At 58.2% G+C, this 20,127-nt stretch overlaps 3 protein-coding genes across 4 annotated transcripts in view; 1 reads left to right on the forward strand and 2 right to left on the reverse strand.

Annotated features, from left to right (window-relative positions):
- CCDC32 (coiled-coil domain containing 32) overlaps nucleotides 1-20,127 on the reverse strand; it is a 375,634-nt gene that overhangs the window by 324,415 nt on the left and 31,092 nt on the right. The gene's annotated exons all lie outside the window — the stretch shown is intronic.
- RMDN3 (regulator of microtubule dynamics 3) overlaps nucleotides 1-20,127 on the reverse strand; it is a 230,910-nt gene that overhangs the window by 179,691 nt on the left and 31,092 nt on the right. The gene's annotated exons all lie outside the window — the stretch shown is intronic.
- Nucleotides 10,209-19,266, forward strand: DLL4 (delta like canonical Notch ligand 4). 2 transcript variants are annotated; one of them, XM_012766453.3, is made up of 12 exons: nucleotides 10,468-10,621; nucleotides 10,733-11,002; nucleotides 11,514-11,571; nucleotides 12,400-12,663; nucleotides 13,080-13,140; nucleotides 13,226-13,356; nucleotides 14,834-15,003; nucleotides 15,186-15,405; nucleotides 16,527-16,714; nucleotides 17,012-17,229; nucleotides 17,699-17,807; nucleotides 18,330-19,266. In XM_012766453.3, the coding sequence occupies exons 1-12, from the start codon at nucleotides 10,556-10,558 to the stop codon at nucleotides 18,333-18,335; spliced, it is 1,761 nt and encodes a 586-aa protein (XP_012621907.1). In that variant the 5' UTR covers nucleotides 10,468-10,555; the 3' UTR covers nucleotides 18,336-19,266. The 2 variants fall into 2 exon arrangements, with proteins under 2 accessions (XP_012621906.1, XP_012621907.1); XM_012766452.2 differs by having other exon boundaries at nucleotides 10,209-10,621; nucleotides 16,527-17,229.

The raw sequence follows: 20,127 nt of genomic DNA on the forward strand, positions 1-20,127 counted from the left end.
GAGGAGGGACTTTTGCCCAAGTTGGATGCAGAAAGGCCTGCAGGCCAGGCTGCCCCTAAGCCAGCCCCTCCGTCAGACAGCACCCAGCAAGGACCAAGGATGCGTTGGTCCCTTCTGCACCTTAGCACTCTTTGCACTCAGAGGAGCTGAGTGTGGCCAGGGAAGCCAGGGGCCGCTTCATTCATGGGCTGGCAGGGCAGGTGAAGGGTGAGGGGGCATCCATCTGCCTGCCCGTGTCTCCCTCAGATTTGAGGCACAATGTTGGTCCTAGGACCTGTCCCAAGTGCCCCTCAGACTGCCCCAGGCAGGTCCCTGGGACCCCAGGAGGTCTGGCCTGCAGCGCCTCCCCCACAGACAGGGTGACGACATTGTTGTTCTTACACGGGGCCTTCCGCCTGGAGTTCCGGCTCCGCTAAATGGTGGGAATGAGGGTCCACGGGACAAAGCCAGCCTGGTTCCCGCAGCCACCTCAGAATGGACGGAATCCCCATTGTATGCGGGCTCCCTGTGCCTGCCCTCCCCCTACCCTCGCCGGACATGCCAACAAACAGCTCATTGAGCCCAGGGAGGGACCCAGGCGACAACAATGTCCCACAGCGGGCCAGGGCAGTGAGCTCAGCTGGGGGTGGGGGCTGCCATGGAGGCTGGAGGACGATGATCTCAGCCTGGGGAGGGCTGGCCCGTGTGACAGGCTGACCCAAGCCTGGCCTCCCCTGTGAGGCTGAAGAGGGCTGACCCAGGCAGCCTCACCCTGGTTGCCCCACCCCAGTAGAGCTGCAAACTTCTCACGCTTCAACTTCCCAGGGCACCAAGCAGGTACAGCAGGCTGCCCATGGGACTCCGCAGAGCCATCCCAGACACAAGAGGCTGGTGGGCCCTCCCTCTGGCAGTGCCATTCCAGAAGCCCCTCAGCGAGGTCCAGACCAAACAGAGCCCTCCCAAAGCACCAGCCCACGCTGACCATAGCCAGACTTCCAGATCAACAAGAGGATGTACTTTCTATAACCAGAACCATCTAAAGAGCGTGGGGCAGCCTGGAGAGGGGATATTCAAAGGGAGTATTCAATACCTCCCCAGAGGTATTCAAGTCCTTAGTTTTCGAATATGGAGTTGGTCTCAGTGCCCCTTGGGAGCTCACCTCACACTAAGCTTCTAGATGTAGGGCTCCAGGTCATTTCCCCAAGACACCTCTGGACTTCCTTTGTGGCTTCCAGGTCTGATTCAACCCTTTTTCCTCTTCCAGGCAAGTCTGGGCTGCCAGACAGGGCCTCAAGCCTCTGAGAGAACAAGGAGGAAGGGGAAAGAGCTAGCTAGGAAAGTGACATACTTCCTCAGCATAGGAGCTGGGGAAGCCATGATGCTGTTTGCAGGGGCCTATCTGGGAGTGAGAGGAGAGAGCAGCTGCCATCAAGGAAAATGTGGAGCCTGTCCTAGCAGGTCATCAGGGTTCTGGCATTCTCAGGTGCCCAGCCATCTACACGTGGGAGCTACCAAGTCAGGGACAGGACCGGGCATCAGTGCATACCTGGCCACCAGCCACAGGTGCAGGCCTTCTCTCTGTACCTTCCTGCTCCAGACTACACAGATGCCACTGCCAGATGGTACTGAACACCCTCCTCTGCTCAAGAGCCCACAGGCTCCCTAGTGCCTATCCATCAGGTCGGAATTCATGTGCCTGGTGGGTTTCCATACCCTAGCTATCTAACCTCACAGCCAGCCCTCCACAAGCAGAGCCTCTGCCCCAGCTCCACCTACTTCATTCACACCCTGATCCTGTGCCTCTCCTCGTTGCCCCTACCATGAATACCCTTCCTTCTTCTAAGTTCTGTTCTTGTTCCAGGCCCAGTGTAATCCCTCCTCCCCCATAAAGCCTCTGTCCATGGGGCCCCAGTCCCTCTGAAACCTGGTCCACAGGTTATCACAATTCCTTCTTCTTTTTTTCTTTCTTCTTTCTTTCTCCTTCCTTTCTTCCTTCCTTATTTTATTTTATTTTCTCTCTCTCTCTCTTTCTCTTTCCTTCTTGACAGGGTCTTGCTCTGTTGCCCTGGGTAGAGTGCAGTAGCTTCAGCCTAGCTCACTGCAACCTCTACTTGGGCTCAAGCAATCTCCTTGCCTTAGCCTCCCGAGTAGCTGGAACTACAGGTGCACACCACCACACCCAGCTAATTTTTCTATTTTTGGTAGAGACGGGGTCTTGCTTTTGCTCAGGTTGGTCTTTTTTTTTTTTTTTTTTTTTGAGACAGAGTCTCACTCTGTCTCGCTCTAGCCCAGGCTAGAGTGAGTGCTATGGCGTCAGCCTAGCTCACAGCAACCTCAATCTCCTGGGCTCAAGCAATCCTGCTGCCTCAGCCTCCCGAGTAGCTGGGACTACAGGCATGTGCCATCATGCCCGGCTAATTTTTTTCTATATATATTAGTTGGCCAATTAATTTCTTTCTATTTATAGTAGATACGGGGTCTCGCTCTTGCTCAGGCTGGTTTCAAACTCCTGACCTCGAGCAATCCGCCTGCCTCGGCCTCCCAGAGTGCTAGGATTACAGGCGTGAGCCACTGCGCCCGGCCTCAGGTTGGTCTTGAACTCATGACCTCAAGCAATCCTCCCGCCTTGGCCTCCCAAAGTGCTGGGATTACAGGCATGAGCCACTGCCCCTGGGCTACAGTCCTTTTTGTGTGCTTCAATCTCATCTCTATGTCCCATTTGCAACAGGGGCTGAATCTTATGTTCCTCTACGCCCTAACCTGAGCCCAGTGCTAGGCACATGGTAGACCTCATTCACACCTGGGTGACGATGGACCCAAATTCCACATACACACCACACAGACACACAGACACACACACACACACCATGGAAAACTAACCATGGGGCATACGGGGCCATGCTCCAGATGAAACACGTTTGTTGCTTTGCCTTCTCTTTTCTTGGTGGCAGTTTTGATAGACTTGTCTCAGGTCTCCCTGGCTTCCTCCTTTCCTGGAGGACTGTAGTCAGTAATGGGAGGAGGGGAATGAAGCCACCACACTGGAGAGGAGAGGAAGTAGGAAAGAGGAGTTGGCCACAGGGTAGCACCGGGATCTTGGCAGCTAGAATGGCTCCAACAATGGGTGTGTTCACACTGCCCAAGCAGGACTCATGAAACTAGGGTGAGTGGGCACAAAAGTGTTGACACCTATCTATCTCTAAATATACAGAGTTAATTGAGGATGTTACTGAACTCCTGGTGTTGGAGACGCTAACTATTCACTATTGCTCTGGAAATTCTCTTTGCACTCCCAGACTTTAAATCCTTTGCTACAAAGTTCATATGGCTGGACAGTTCTTGTAGGGCTTGATTTTCTGAGAATGGCACCCAGAGGGCTGGGGCAGGCAGGCAAAGTGAGATTGGCTCACAGTGGCCTAAACACTGTCCAAAAAACTCCTTAGGGCTAAGAGGAGGGCCAGGCTTCTGGTACCTCCAGGTCTCTCTGGACTTGTTCCCTGGAGACAATGTAGACACAAGGAGAATTCTCTGGGCTGGGGTTTCTTTGCTAATCACAGACAAGGCAAGTTACTCATTAGCAAGCATCAACATGCAGTTCTCATCAATTCAGGGGAGAGTTCAACCTGGATTAACAGCTAGGATACACAGTGTAGACACTCTGTCACGGGAAGTTCTCCCATATGTCTAACCTAAATCCTTCCTGCCACAATTGAAGCCTGTTTCCTCTCATTCTGACTGGGGTGGAAGAAGGAGACAGCCAGTCACCATTCTCCGCTTAAGACCCATTACCTACTTGACCGTGGCAGTTGGATTCCTCCTCAGCCTTCGCTACGGAACAGCAATCTGCCTGTGCACGCAGCTGTTCACAGAACTGGCACCTGTCCCTGGTTTCTTCCTCTGTGTATGAGAGTATTTGAAACGGCACTTCCTGGTTCAGGATTGCGCCTCCTTCTAGGGAGACTGCAGGGGACCAGGGCTGATCTAGTTGGCCCCCTACTACCAGGTTCCTGCTGGGAGAGGTGTGGCCCCATCCCTATCTCTTGCTTGCTTCAAGTCCTGGGTGGCAGCCGGGATCAGAGATCAGAGGTTGTGTGGGGAACTGAGGAGAGGTCAGGGTTTCTTCCAGGAGACGAGCTATTACTCAGCGGGGACAGGTGGAGTGCACGCAAGGACCCGGGCATGCCAAGGGTTCGGGGCAGTGGAAAGCCAGAGCTAGAAGAGTGGAGTGAGGGCTGAGGGGTAAGGCAGGGCTGGGGAGAGCTTCCCAGGGGGCAAAGTTTATAGAGAAAAGAGGTTTCGGGGATGAGTGACCCATATGCTGGAGAGGGGGCAAGAGGAGAGGACAGTCGAGGCAGAGGATGAGGAAGGAAGGAAGCTTCTATAGCTTCTATACTCCTATGGGGTAGGGAAGCTGGTCCAAGAGCGTGGCTGGAGCTTTCCTTTGAACTCAGGCTATTCTCCCGCAACTGAGCAGGTCCTACAGCACGGTTCTCTTGGCTCAGTGACTCCCAGCCATGCCTTTGCCCTGTGTTCTTGTCTCCGGCCCCTCTTAGAGCCCGCTGGGCCCTAAGGGATCAGGTCAGGAGGCAAGGACAGGCTGGGCAAGGCCACTAGCCTGGGGGTCTCCATGCAGAGGCAGCCCTGAGCCTCCCTGCTCACTGGCCAGGGTGGGGACAGGAAGGAGTTAGTGAGGGGGAAGCCAGGAGCTCTGGGAAAGTTGCCGTGGAGGCTGCTCTAAACCCCGGCCTCTGCCGTGGCTGGAAATACCCAGTGCGTGGCTCCTGGCCCTAGCTTTCCAGGCATCCCCTGGGTTTGGCAAATGAAGCTGGGGCAGCTGCTGGGTCACCGGCAATGCGAGCCCTTGCGCCAGGCCTATCAGCCTCTCCAGCCAGCAGGTCTTCACCCTGCCACGCCTCTCTCTCCTTCTGTCCTCCTGACCTGCACCCAGGAGGCCTGGAGAGCTTTCTACCCACCATGAATCACAGTTCAAAGAGACCTCTCAGGTCGAGGACCTCTCTTGGGCCCTTATCTTTGCTTGCCAAAGCTGTTCTCATCCAGAAGGAGAGGGCCCAGTTCACACTAGTTACCCCAGTTCCAGGCACCTCCTGGACTGGTCTTCTGAGAAGGCAAAGGAGGCAGTATGGGACTAGCCTAGGCCCTCAGACTCCCAGAGAAGCTGGAGAGAGGAGGTGGAAGGCCCTCCCGGTCTCATGAGACTCCAGAGCTGATACTCCAACTCATGCCCAATGATCCCGCCCACCTGGGCATCCCTTCCTTGGCACATTTGGGTCATGAGTTGTCTGCCAGTGGACAGTCCAGTCCAGTCTGTGTGCCCTCTGGTGACATGGAGACAGCTGAGCTCTCCTGAGCTGCTAGGAGCCTCAATGACAATTGGACAATTGAGGACAATTCAGAAGTTGCCTTCTCCTTCTTCCCAGAGGTCTCTGCTCTGAACCACCACCATGGAGGAGGAAGGGTGTCAGTTTGGGACCCACACTTGGCCCTGGCAGGAGGCTGATCTTGGTCTTAGAGATTCAAGACCGTGAGCAGTTGGTTCCTCCAAACCTTCATGTCTTCTCCAAACCCATTCTCAAAGCTCCGGTCTTCTACTTCCAGGCAAGAACTTTGTCACACTCTCTCCCCACAAAAGGCCCTCAAACAGTTGACTGTTTCCACAGGGTCTATATCCCCTCCATGCCCCACCTCACTTTCTTCTCCTTCCCCACCCTCTGCTTCTCCTGTCTCATCCCTTAGGAAGGTTTGTCTTCCACTCTCCTTTTTCTTTCCTTTCCTCCTGGAACTCTTTTGCAGTCAGGGACCATCTGCCCCTCCGGTCCTAGTCAGCCCCTGGCTGTCTGGATACCACCTGGGGGAAAGGAGATTATTGTTTATTGGGTCCTGCAAATGCACACTCTGATACGGTCCCTCAGTTACCCTCCCAGGTCATCATCATCATTATTATTATTCCCATTGCACAGATGAGAAAACTGAGGTGTAGAGTTGGAATTGTTACAAGCTCAAGACCATGTGGTTAGGAAGTGCTAAGAGCCAGGTTCATGCCATGCTTATTCACCAGCATAACCTGGAGGGTGGGGAGAGGCTCCATACCACCTGGATGGTGGTATGGAGCCTCCCCATCTCTGCTCAGGCCTCTCTCAGGGAGATTCTTCAGAACTCAGTGTGTCCCTCAGTGCCCGTGCCCATGCCCCAGGCCCTACCTCCTCCTCCTCTCCGGCCCACACATCTTATCAGTCGCTGCATCCTGCTCCTTCCTTGATGCCCCCAGGGAGTTCTCAAGGCCACCACCAAGTCATCATCTTCCTCTCCCCGCTTCACCAGCCTCAGGCCTGTCCTATAGGGAACCCACTCTGTCCCTCGGGAAAAACCCAGAGCAGGCAGTTCCTTGTAGGGGCTCCAGGAGAGGTGAATGAGGCCCCGCGGGGCGCCGCCTGCTGAGCGGGAATCCCGTCCCTAACCGCTGGCGCCCCTCGAGGGGAGGGGCGAGGGCGGAGGTGGTTCTGCGGCGGCATCTGTCCCAGGCGGGCGGGAAGCTGCTGCATTAAATTGTAAAATCGATTTATTGACCGGCAGGTGCGAGCAGCGGCAGATGGAGAGTAGCGCTGCCGGGGCGCATCTGCGGGGAGAGGCGGCATCGATCCCGGCCCCCTCTGAAACCTGTCGGTCCTGGTCCTTTCTCGACAGCTCATTCCCAATTGTAGGGCCAAGGTCCGCGAAACTGCGGCGCCTCAGTGGCTAGGGGAGCTCCACTCCCTCCTCCTACCCCCTCCTGGCCGCAGGGCCTGGGCTGCGCCCCCACGGCTGGCAGGCTTTGCCAGCCCCACTGCCCCAGTTGGCACGCGGCGGGCCGGGCTGACGCGTGGCAGCGCCCTGCGGCAGATGAGGCACGCGCCGGCCTCATTTCAATGTGAATGGATCGAATGGAGCAGCCATGTGGCAGCAACAGTTTGCAAATCTCCCCGCCTTCTGTGCAGCTCTCGGGCCACCGCTCCCTGCACGTGGCCCCTTCTCCACAGCGACCGCAGCGGCGCCCCTCAAGGCTTAAGCGCCCCGCCCAAGCCAGGCCTGCGTCCCCGCCCCCGGCCTGCCCAGCGGGCGCTGTGGCCCGGCCTCGGCGGCGCTCCTACCCGGTGGCAGAGCGCCCCGCGGAGAGCGCTGTCCCCTGGGAGAGCGGGTGCAGGGGAGAGGAGGGGCGAGACGGCGCTGCAAGCTGAGAGCTGCGCCCCCGGCCAGCGGGAGGGAGCGTAGTCTATACAGCAGGGAGAGTCCGGAGGCCCCACGGGGCTCCAGTAACACCCCAATAAGTGGAGTCAGCTTGGGGTACCGATGGAAGACAACATTGGCGTTTCCTGGCCCCAGGTGCTGGTTCTTCTGCCTGCTGGTGGGACTGAGCACAGTAGCCAAGCGGAAGGGACAGCAAAAGTAGAAGGCCTCTGCGATTGGAGGCTGTGGGCCTTGCGTGAAGCCAGGCCTCACCTTGCTCCGGCTTCCCACCCGGGGCAGTGTTCGCGGGTGCAGGGCGGGTGGAGGAACCCTGGACCTGCGGAAGGCCCGCAGTCGGTGGCAGCCCAAGTGGTTCGGGCCCTGGGTCTATGCATGCTCCGGGGCGTCGTTGAGCCTCTGTGTCAGGGGCAGGGGCAGGGGCGGCCGACTTCGACTCGGGTCCAGCCCTACGGTGATCTGCTGCCTCGCGTCGCCTCAGATCCTCCTGCTCTTGTGGGCCCTCAGGACGCGTTCTACCGCCCGCAAGTCGGCAGCGGGGGGGGGGGGGGGGGGGGGGGGAGGGAGGAGCAGCCTCAGCTGCGGGGCGGGGACAAACACTGCGGCCTTCCTTCGCTCTCGGGTTCCCTGCCCGCAGTGCGACCGTCTCCTGGTCAGCAAGTGTGCGCGAAGCTCCACCCCAGCAGCTCTAGGGGAAGCGCTAGTAGGCACCCAGGGCCGAGGGCAGCCTCCTAGCCCAGTAATGAGCTTCTGGAACAGCGCCCCTAGCAAATACATGCTTTATAAACGCCTTTTGATACTGAGAATTTAACCCTTTCCTCCCCAGGCCAGAGACTCTACTTCTCTGGGATCCCGTGCATTTGGTGTCTCTGAAGATAATAATGATCCAAACTTTTGTGTGGTCCTTGACCATTCACAAAGTGCTTTTGGGCACATTAGTCCTGGTATGAAAGTAGAGAGTATTCCAGATCTACCAGTATTGGCGGAGATGACTTGTGTGAGACTAGATGTCCCTCTTGAGGGTCAGTTAAGTGCCAGCGCCAGAAAGAAAGAAAGGAAAAAAAAGCTGTTTTTATTAACTCCCAGGCCAAGACTTGGAGATGGGAGTGGACAGAGCTAGGCAGAGCTGGATGCCAGCTTGGAGGACAGCGAGGAGCACCCTCTGGCATCCTAGAGAGGCGGGTCCAGGGATCTATGGAGTATGGGCGGAGAGAGGATCTGGGAGCCCACTTGCTAGGACCGCCGGGAGGCACGCCCCGGGCTCCCCCTCCCCCGGGCTTGGGACTCCGCCTGCCCATAACCTACATTAACTCCCGAGCGCAGCCTGGGCCCATCTGCCGGCCCCCGCCCCACCTCGGTTCCCCACGCCAACCCGCTCGCGCCAGATGGTGGCTGGGAGGGGTGGCCGTGCGTGGGGGACCCCGGAGCCCGTCTCCTCACCTCGCCCCTCCCCCAACCCACGCTCCCAACCTCTTGTTTCTCATCCTTTTCCCCTCAATCCTCCACCACCACTAACCAAGTCAAAAAAATCAGACCATGTTCGGCATTGGCAGCTGTTGGGCTCCGAGCCGCGCTCCCCAACCCCCCCCCCCCCGCCTCCCCGGGGCCCGCACCGCGTCCCCACTCCCCCCGCGCTGATCTTATCGCCCGACGACAGCCATCACCGCGCCGGCGGGCTGACAGCTGAAGCCACAGGGCCCCCGCCGCCCTCAGCGTCGCAGAGAGAGCGCTCCCGGCACCCCCGAGACTGGGAGAAGCCGGCCCTCCCCGGTCTGCGGCCTCCCGGGATCGCGCCGGGTTCCCGGAAAGCAGCTGCGCCGCTGTGGCCCGGAGGAGTGGGGCCACCCGGGGGAGCCTCGAGGGCGAGGCGTGTGAAGCCGCCTGAAACTCAAACAAATCCACGCGCCTCCAGTTCCACCCCACATCTCGCCCTAAGAAGAGAGGACCTGGGCCTGCCTGGCCTCAGCCCCCTCACCTTGACTCTCCAGTGGCCTGAGCCAACTCTCGAGCCAAAAGAGTTCCTCCCTGCCCCAGCGGAGCTACAGGACGCGGCCTGGGCTTGGGGCTGCTGGGGTGGGGGGAGAAGGGCGCTGGAGCTGAAGCGGAACCCAGGTGAGGGGAAGCATTGGAGGCGGGGCCAGAACCTTATTACCATACAGCTGAGCAAGCACCCCCTCCTACCTCCCGGACCATGCACTGCCTTCCCCCACCTCGAGGACCGAGCGTCTGGGTGTTGGCACGCGCCAAACACAGGCAGAGGCGGGGAGCGGGGGGTGGTTCGGGGGAAGAGCAAAAGGAGAAGGCACGCGCTGGGCACGTCCCCACAGCTAGGGAGGAGGAGGCCCCCCAGGTGTAGGGAGAGGGCCCCAGTCTCAGACGCGTGGCCCCTCGCCTTGCTCGGAGTGGCACGGAGAGGTTATCGCGGAGAGGTTATCGCGACTGCCAGCTTCCCTGCTGAGCCGGGGACGCGTGGTGGGTGGGCGCTCGTTGCTTGGCTAGGACTCCCAAAGCTCCAGGAAGGAAAAGGAGATTGGAGTCCCCTGAGGCTGGTTTTCGCTTTCCGGCCTTAAGTTCTTTTACCTGCCCAAGGACAGCAGGTAACTAGCGCCCGCTGCCGACACACCGCCTATGGGGACTCCCTAGTGTCTCCGCCCCCAGGACCATCCCGGAACCACTCACTCACCTCCCGCCCCATTCCCCGGCCAGCTCCCCCTATCCTCCAGCGGCCAGGGTCTCAGCCCTTAACCCAGCGATCTCCGATGACCGGTTCACCTCGGCACGCGCAGAGCTGAGGTACCCAGGGGTTGGGAGCAGCACCGAGGGGCGGGGACCTAAGCCGGACTGGCTGCCCGGGAGGGGGGCGGGGGCGGAGGCCCCCTCCCGGCGGCGCTGGGACTGTAGCAGCTAGCAGCCCAGAGGGGAGGGGAAAGTGACCATGAGTCTGAGTGACAGGCAGAGAGGAGAGGAGCCAATATATATAAGGAAGGCTCCTGAGAGCGCAGGTTTCAGTAGCGGCGCTGCGCGCAGGCCGGGAACACGAGGCTAAGAGCCGCAGCCCAAGCCGCCTCGGTGCACTGTACTCGGGCACTAGCCCGCTTTCAGCCCCTGGATTAGCCCAAGGACAAGTCCTCCACGCGGACGCCGCCCAGCCGCCCTCACCTGGATTACCTACCGCGGTAGCTGCAGCGGAGCTAGCGAAAAGGCCAGGGGGAGCAGTGTCCCGAGAGGAGCTCGGCTTTTCAGGGACCGCGCCGGCGGGCGGACGCGCGGGAAAACAGCGTCTAGAACAGAACCAGATTCAGGGCCAGCGGGTGGAGAGAGCTACGCTCCAAGGGGGATGGCGGCAGCGTCCCGGAGCGCCTCTGGCTGGGCGCTACTGCTGCTGGTGGCACTTTGGCAGCAGGTAACGTCCCGCGCCCTCTCCGTTCCCTCCTGCCGCGCTCTGGGCCTGAGCCCCGAGAGCCAGCTGAGCTGACCGATCCCCTCCTTCCTTCCCTCGATCCCTGTGCAATAGAGAGCGGCCGGCTCCGGCGTCTTCCAGCTGCAGCTGCAGGAGTTCGCCAACGAGCGCGGTGTGCTGGCCAGTGGGCGGCCGTGCGAGCCCGGCTGCCGGACTTTCTTCCGCGTCTGCCTTAAGCACTTCCAGGCGATCGTCTCGCCCGGGCCCTGCACCTTCGGCAGCGTCTCCACGCCGGTATTGGGCATCAACTCCTTCGCAGTCCGGGAGGACACCAGCGGCGGGGGCCGCAACCCTCTCCAACTGCCCTTCAATTTCACCTGGCCGGTGAGCACAGCCTGGGCGCATTGGGAGGTCACGGAAGCCAAGAAGAAGAGGCACCCTAGGACCAAAACCCCCTCCCCAGATATCCTCCTTCACCCCCCCCCCAAAAAAAAGCACCTCAGCGTGCATTCGCTCCTGGCTCTTTCTTCCCAACTCTCTCCTGGGACCTCATCCCAGAGAAGGCTCTCACCAGCCTCCCTCTTCCCAGTTTTACACTCTCCCTTCCCCCAGCTCTTGGGACACGATTCGCATTACCTACCACCCTGGCGAGGTACCCCCCCCCCCAACACTATGGCTCTCGCTTACACTCTCCCATCCCTCAACCCTCCTCCTCCCCGGGGTTCTCCTCTAACCTTCCCGGCTCGAGCGCTACACTGCGCGCAGACCCGTTATGTCCACCCGGGCGCAGTAACTATATCCTGCAATTAGGTTAATTAAACCGGCTGCTGCAGGCACCCCCACCTCTCCCCCCTGCTCATCTCGCTATCTCTCCGTCCCCCACCCTCTTTCCCAGGGTACCTTCTCACTCATCATCGAAGCTTGGCACGCGCCAGGAGACGACCTGCGGCCAGGTGAGTAGCTCGCGCCGCCGCCACAGGGGGGCGACACGGCGCAGCGCTGAAAGAGTTAACGTGTTAGAGGCGGGGGAAGTGCGGGGTTGGGGGTGGAAGGCAGGACGCTTAGCTTGGCCCGGAGCTGCGCCCCGCGCTGGACGCTCAGATTCCGCCCGCTGCCTGGACTCAGAGCACAATTGCGTTTCCTGCGGGTTATTTTTGGCGTGGGAACGCGGGGAGCACGGCGGTGAGAAAGGCCGAAGCTGCCAGCGCCGCTGACGGGCCTCTTCCTGTATTTTACACCTTTCGCGAATTCCGCTCCTTTGGAAAGGGAATAATGGCTTTGGGATGTTGTTCTGACACAGAGGAAAAGGATATTTCAGCAGCACAACAATTCTCACTTTGAAAAGGAAAAAGAAAACCACTACCCACCTCTGGGGGCAGAACCCCTGGATGGGCACCAAAGGAGCCTCTGCTCCCAGAGTCCTCCCCAGCATGGAGAGCTTTTCTTTTTCTTTCTTTTTCCTTTTATTTCCTTTTTTCACCCCCATTTTGACCTCTTTTCCTCTTTCGGCCTCCAGGACTCTGGAATATCTTAACATCCTTCTATTGTCCCCTTTTTGAATGATATCAGGACCCCTGACATGCACACACACAGGTCAGCTGAGTAGTGGGACTTTCAGATCCCTCTGGCCTGTGCTTGCTGGCAGGTGGGGGTCGCTTGGACAACTGGGCTGATTTCTTGGCTGCTCACCATCATCACAGCCAAGAAGGGTATTGGCCAGCAGTTGCTGGCACCCTTGGGGACTGGCTGCCTCTCCCTGACCTGCCCCTCTGCCCCTCCAGAGGCCTTGCCACCAGATGCACTCATCAGCAAGATCTCCATCCAGGGCTCCCTCGCTGTGGGTCAGAACTGGTTACAGGACGAGCAAAATAGCACCCTCACGAAGCTGCGATACTCTTACCGGGTCATCTGCAGTGACAACTACTATGGGGACAGCTGTTCACGCTTGTGCAAGAAGCGCAATGATCACTTTGGCCACTACGTGTGCCAGCCCGATGGCAACCTGTCCTGTCTGCCTGGTTGGACTGGGGAATACTGCCAACAGCGTAAGTAGCCAAGCTCCCACCTGCATGGTGGTGGGGGGTCCCCTGAGCAAACACAGTGGAGTCTTCTCGGCCACAGCTTGCCTCCCCTGAAGACGGGGTCTGGGCAGCCCTCCAGCTGGGCCTCAGGGACGCCTGGGGATGCTGAGGGAGGGTGTGGACTCAGACCTCCTGTCTCTTCCCAGTGCTCCTCCCCATCATGCCAGAGCCCACAAAGACCCCATTACTGCATTCCATCCAGCTTGGATTCTCCTTCCCTCTGTCATTGTTTCCCTTTAAGATACCCAGGGCCCCTCTGGGAGGCCAGGAGTGGGAAGTGAGCCCAGGAGAGCCAGGATACCCCCAGGGCCAGGAGGGGAGAGGAAGACTTCAGAGTCCTTGGCATCCCGGCCTCACTCAGCCCTGTCTTCTTTCCTTAGCAATCTGTCTTTCTGGCTGTCACGAACAGAACGGCTACTGCAGCAAGCCAGCAGAGTGCCTGTGAGTAGGGGCAGGAAGTGGTGAGGGGGCACACTCCCTTGGCCAGGCCTCTCACCTCACTCTCAGCCTCCCTTTTGTCCCCCAGCTGCCGCCCAGGCTGGCAGGGCCGCCTGTGCAACAAATGCATCCCCCACAATGGCTGTCGCCACGGCACCTGCAGCAGCCCCTGGCAGTGTACTTGTGATGAGGGCTGGGGAGGCCTGTTCTGTGACCAAGGTGAGTCGGGGCGAGGAGAGGATGCAGAGTGGGTGGGAAAGATGGAGCAGGGAGTGGGAACCAGAGTTGTCGCCTGGATCCTGGTGACGTCTGCCTTGGTTTTACCATTATCCTTCAAGGATCTTGGGACTTTTAAGGACCTTTACAACTGGCCTAGAATGAGCTGGTGGGTACTTCTTCTCCAGATGCTAGAGGCCCAGGGTGGCTGAAGAAGCCAGGAGGGTGACAGGTTGGTGGCCTGGAGGTTACACTCATAAATTCTAGCAAAGACGAAGAGAGAGTGATGCCAGGCTCAGTTCCGCTTTCTGCTTGTAGTTACCTATTAACCCCCTAAGTGTTTGCTTACCTTCCAGGCTGTTTGAGCAGCTCTCCCCTAAACAGCTGTCTGGTGGGGTGTGCCCACCGGCTGCCAGGGGCTGTGGGGGAGCTGGGCCTCTGGGCGGAGTGATAGCTAACCGACTTTTCGGTGTGGGCACAAACAGCCTCCCTTGCTCTTCCCCAGTTGCATTTGCCAGGCAGCTGCCTGTGCCTGTGCTGTCCCTGCCTGGTGTTCGGGGAGTGAGTCACTCTTCTGGCTACACAGGGCTCTTTGAGCCCCAACCTTGGGCAAGGGAGCCATTTTACCTGCATCCTGGTAGCCAGCTGCAGCCTGTGCCTCCCATTTTCAGGGTCCAAATGGTGTGCCTGCTGTCAGAGTCAGCAGCACAGGCCTGGGGAGGGTGGGCAGGGGCTTGGCAAGATGGGAAGAACTTGCCCAGGCCCTGACTTGCTGTCAACGAGGGGCTTGGGAATCAGTCCCTGTATTCTGTGTGTGTGTGTGTGTGTGTCCCCGTCCCCACCCCAACACGCACACACCTGCTCATTCTCTTTCTTCTCCCCCACATTTGCTCCCAGGTGATACAGTCGTCATACACTCATCATGTGTAAACACAGCCTTGCATATATTTGCTCTGTCTGATTCTCCCTCCCTGTCCTTCCCAAATAAGAAGACAAATACTTATATTTCAAAATAGCCCTGTAACACCTCCTCCTTTAAAAAATGTCTGGTCACTACCTATGGTGGCTCTTATCTTACCTCTACCATTTCCACCTGTTGAAATTTTATCCCTCCTTCCAGGCTTATCTCATCCTCCCCTCCTCCATGAAGCCTTTTCTGACTTCCTCCCTGACATGTGGCCTTGCCCTCCCCTCCTCTTCCTTACCTTCTTCCTACTGGCTGGCAGCGTTTGTGAGCTTACCTGGCAGGATGTCATCCAGCCGTGTTATTTCAACCTTGGTTGACTGCACTGGTCATACATGATTCAAGATGTTTCAGAAAACATGATTCCATTGGTTGGAGAGGAAGGCTGTTTGGGCCTGAAAGACTTTAAGTTGGAGCCTCTTTGGGCCAAACATGGGGGTGAACTTGTACTGCGAGGAGCCTGGAGGTGGGAGCATCCCCTGGCCTTGCTCAGCCGCTTGGTTCCTGTCTCTGCAGATCTCAACTACTGCACCCACCACTCCCCATGCAAGAATGGGGCAACATGCTCCAACAGTGGGCAGCGAAGCTACACCTGCACCTGTCGCCCAGGTTACACTGGCGTGGACTGTGAGCTGGAGCTCAGCGAGTGTGACAGCAACCCTTGTCGCAATGGGGGCAGCTGTAAGGTGAGGGCCACACTAGCACAGGAAGGCAGAGGTCAAGTCAGGTGGTGTCCAGGCATCCCCCAGCCAGGTGGCCAGTGGATGTGCAGCCGTGGACAGGCATTGTGGGCAGTGGAGCCCAGCCTCCAGTCACGCATCCTTGCCTCCCAGGGTCTGATTTTGGCCCCTTTGTGGTCTCTCTCCAGGATCAGGAGGATGGCTACCACTGCCTGTGTCCCCCAGGCTACTACGGCCTGCACTGTGAGCATAGTACCTTGAGCTGTGCTGACTCCCCCTGCTTCAATGGGGGCTCCTGCCGAGAGCGCAACCAGGGGGCCAGCTATGCCTGTGAATGCCCCCCCAACTTCACTGGCTCCAACTGCGAGAAGAAAGTGGACAGGTGTACCAGCAACCCGTGTGCCAATGGTGCGTCCCGTCGCCTTGCTACCCTGGTGGGCTTGCCCTTCTGGTGAGGGAGGGTCAGGAGAGGAAAGAGGCTTTGTCTGTCACTCTGGGAAGTCTGACATGGGTCCTTATCTGTGCTGGAGGGTGAAGAGCTTTCTTGATCAACTGGGAGGCTTGGAAGGAGCAGGTTAGTGGCATGCAGGCCTTAGGAGATAGGCTGGTGTGCACCCTGCATAGCTTCCCATGTCAGAGCCCTGTCCTGGCTGGGCTGCCCTCTGACCCTACCCAGCAAATCCTGGGCTGGAGAGAGAGATGTTGGAGGCTTTGTGTCCCTCCTGAAGGGAGGCTGGTGACAGGGTTAGAGCCCTGCTCCTGGAGACCTCATCTTGCCACATGCCCACATAGAGCATGGTGTGACATGAGGCATCTAGAATGCTCAGCACCTATTGGGACACAAAGCATGTGTAATCCTTGTCTACTCAGCCTCCAAGTGAGACAGTGAGGCAGGCAGGCAGCACCGTGCACGAGAGCAGCTCAGGAGCTGGGGAGAGGTTAGATGGGCTGAGATGGAGTCTGAGCTCTCATTTAATGCCCTGGAGCTGCCAGTTCTTCATCACTGAATGGGGAAGATAAAATGCCCTCCTCTGTCTTTCCTGTGGTTGTGAAGATAAAGTGAAAAATGACAATTGCACTCACTTGAGCATTCACTACATACCAAGCATGTGCTCTTGCCTTCATGCACCTTCCCACCAACCCTCAGAGCTACCCCGTGAAGGGCAGAACCTTCTATTCCCATTTGACGTGGGATGAAGCTGAGGCTCAGGGATAAGGTAAAGTAGCAGGTGCTGGGTCCCCAGTTAGAGAAAGTCAGCTAAGGTTCAAACTCACGCATGTCTGTCTGATTCTACTTGAAAGTTCTGTAAGATGCTAGTGATTTTTATACACGAGCCCACTGAGGCAAGGAGAACCTGCATTCCAGGTCTCCTGGCTGTGTGAAGTTCTCTTTGCGGGGTTCTCTGTAAATGCTGACTGCGTACCTGGGGACAGAAGAATGTGAATTCATTCCCGGGATGGGGCACCCACCCCCTGCCCTGGGGGGGTTCCCAGGCTGTAGCTGATTTGTGTCCCATGTGTCCTCCCAGGGGGTCAGTGCCTGAACCGAGGTCCAACACGCATGTGCCGCTGCCGTCCTGGATTCACAGGTGCCCACTGTGAACGTCATGTCAGTGACTGTGCCCGCAGCCCTTGTGCCCACGGCGGCACTTGCCATGACTTGGAGAACGGGCTCATGTGCACCTGCCCTGCCGGCTTCTCTGGCCGGCGCTGCGAGGTGCGGACACCCAGCGATGCCTGTGCTTCTGGGCCCTGCTTCAACGGGGCCACCTGCTACGCTGGCCTCTCCCTGGACAACTTCGTCTGCAACTGCCCCTATGGCTTTGTGGGCAGCCGCTGCGAGTTCCCCATGGGCTTGCCGCCCAGCTTCCCCTGGGTGGCTGTGTCCCTGGGTGTGGGGCTGGCGGTGCTGCTGGTGCTGCTGGGCATGGTGGTGGTGGCTGTGCGGCAGCTGCGACTTCGGCGGCCGGACGACGGCAGCAGGGAGGCCATGAACAACTTGTCGGACTTCCAGAAGGACAACCTGATCCCTGCCGCCCAGCTGAAGAACACAAACCAGAAAAAGGAGCTGGAAGTGGACTGTGGCTTGGACAAGTCCAACTGTGGCAAACAGCAAAACCACACATTGGACTATAATCTGGCCCCAGGACCCCTGGGGCGGGGGACCATGCCAGGGAAGTTTCCCCACAGTGACAAGAGCTTAGGAGAGAAGGCACCACTGCGGTTACACAGGTAAGCGGCACCTGGAAGCCCAGGGCCTGGCCCCGGGCCCCTTCACGGTTCTGCATGGGCTCCTGCCAGGCCGGGGGAGGCATTTCAGCAGATAGGGGCTTTTGTTACTGATGGGAAGGTCCTCCAACGAGATTTCTGCCAGGGGTCCTTAGTCCTTCCCTCCTATTTGCTTGTTTGCTCACAAATGTGAGGTGGCCCTAGTGTGTCCTTGGTGACTTCCACAGTGTGGCTGCCTCTAGTGGCAATGCTACCTTTTTCCAGGCCTAAGATCCTTCTGGTAAGGTTGGGGGTCCTGTGGCCCTTTGAGGGCTGTTCCTAACTGCTCCCTCCCGGCCAGCATTGGGCACCTCCAGCCACCATGTCCTCCCCCAGAACCACCTCTGCAGGTGCCCTTTGGCCCTCCAGGGCCCACCCTCCCCCCAGTCCTCTCCCCATCCCTCCCTCACGCTCCTGTCTTGTGTTCCCTCAGTGAAAAGCCAGAGTGTCGGATATCAGCGATATGCTCCCCCAGGGACTCCATGTACCAGTCTGTGTGTTTGATATCAGAGGAGAGGAACGAGTGTGTCATTGCCACGGAGGTGAGTGCTGGGCTTGCCTGCCCCGCTAGCATGGCCCTCCTGCCCTCTGTGGCCTGGTCTCTTTCGACTCCATGGTCTACTCCTGAAGGATGGGTCCGGACCCCCCCTCACCAGGCCAGGTTCAGTGGCTCTTGGGTCCTTTGCTGTCCTCATTGTCATAGAGGGTGTGAAACAGGAGCCGTGGTGGCAAGCCTGGCCTTGGACCCTTCCTCCTGTGTTGGTGCTGGGCTGGGTGGCCATGGCACTGGGCCAGCTCCCAGGTGCTGCTTGCCAGCCACTGGCGGGTGAGGGGCCCTCACCCCGTGTGCCCCTCCTGGCCCTCCCCACTGGCCTCCTCCATTAGGCCACCTCACAAACACAAGCTCCCAGGCACGTGTGTGTGTTGGGGCAGAAGCCTGAGGAAGACCACCTTACCTGCCCTTCACCCCGCCTGCCCACCAGCTTCTCCTGGGGAGGCCCAGGGCAGCCAAGGAGGGAGTGCTGTGTCAGGTAACCCATTTCCTGCTGTCCACACACTCCCAGGTATAAGGCAGGAGCCTACCCAGCACATCCTGGCTTGGGCTCAGCAGCTGGACCTTCCTTCTGCATTGTTTACATTGCATCCTGGATGGGACGTCTTTAATATGCAACGTGCTGCTCTCAGGAGGAGGAGGGAATGGCATGAACTGGACAGACTGTGAACTTGCCAAGAGATGCAATACCCTTCCACACCTTTGGGTGTCTGTCTGGCATCAGATTGGCAGCTTCACCAGCCAGGGAACGGAGGAAAGGAGAGATGCCGCTGGGACCTACCCTGCCAGCAGTGGCTCCAGAGGGTTCCTTCTGGGGCTCTGGCCTGTTTCCAGAGAGAGTGGCAGTGGCCCCATGGGGTCTGGAGCTGCTGTGGCCTCCATCAGCATCTGTGTTTCCAAAAGTGCCTTTGGCCCAGGCTCCATGGCCACAGCTGGGCCCAAATTAGAAAGGAGAGAGGGGGCCAGTGAGGGTAGGGCCGGAAAACTACTGGGCGCAGCAATGGCAGCGGTTGCCCTGCCGGTGAGGTGAGTGCTCAAAGGGAGAGGAGCATTTTCTGCCCCGTGCCTCAACTACTGCGTGTGGGCCTGGCTCAGAATGCCACCACCCTCTCTCCCTAGCCTAGGCCTTCTGGGCAGGAATGCTGGTCAGCCTTACCCAGCTCCCACCACCTTCTGGCTCCTGGGTGCCTTGGGGCTTCTGTGAGCAGATAGGCAAGATCCTGCCCCTTCTGCCAGCCAGGGGCGCCAGGCCTAATTGGGGAGCTCAGGGCAGTTACATCAGAAATTCCAATGAGGGAGAAATTGGGTGCTGCTGCCACCCATTCCTCCCTCAAAAACTCACTTTGACAACCTCGAGTCTGGGCTCTGCTCACACCCACTACTGCCCCAAGAGCACCCTCAAAGCCGATCTTCAGAAATCAATAATATGAGTTTTTATTTTGTTTGTTTTTTTGTAGTTTATTTTGGAGTCTAGTATTTTGATAATTTAAGAATCAGAAGCACTGACCTTTCTACATTTTATAACATTGTTTTGTATATAATGTGTATTTATAATATGGAACAGATGTGTACAGGAGTTTATCACTTCTTGGGTCCTGTCTTTGTGATGGCAGAGTGGGGGGTCCCCTCCCTGTCTTCTCACACCTAAGAATTCTAAACCCCCCTCCTGTACTGCTGCTGCATGCCCTGCCACAACCCCTGGGGCCTGTGCTTGGGTTTGGCGTGCTGTGCCCCAGGCCCTTGTCCCACTCCAGTCCTTCAGGAGCCCAGCCTCACCCCCGAGTCCCCAGCCTCGGCCAGCCTTCCTTGCCCAGTGGCTTTGAGGTTGGATGCAGCTCCCCACTTCCCTCTTCACACTCCCACCATTCCTTGGTGGATGTTCCCCCCAATCTGAATCTATCCTTCTTTCTCTCCACAAGCCTGAAAAAGCTTATGGGGCTCCCTAGTTCTGCCTGTTTCTCTCTTATTCAAAAGGATTCTCTGGTCAGAGAAGGGGTCTCTGAACCATGATGACATCTGGGTCATTCCTTCTGCTGATGCAGGATGCACTGGTCTCAGGGGACAGGGCAGGAGGAATGATGTCCTTACATTTTTCCTCCTTGCAATTGGCCAAGAGAGCTGAGAGTTGGGGCACCCCATCCACCCAGGGCTGCTGGAGCTTATAGAAAGCTACAGGGCAGGGGAGGAGAAGAGTGGGTGGCCCTCCCTGAGTCCAGGTTTCTCTGCAGAGGTACTAAGGAGGGAGTTTCCAGTCTAGCTAGGAGTTTCATGCCTAGCTTCCTCCAAGGCACAGGACAGTCCCTAGGGTG

The sequence above is a fragment of the Microcebus murinus genome, chromosome 6 (assembly GCF_040939455.1).
Source record: "Microcebus murinus isolate Inina chromosome 6, M.murinus_Inina_mat1.0, whole genome shotgun sequence".
NCBI lineage: Eukaryota > Metazoa > Chordata > Mammalia > Primates > Cheirogaleidae > Microcebus > Microcebus murinus.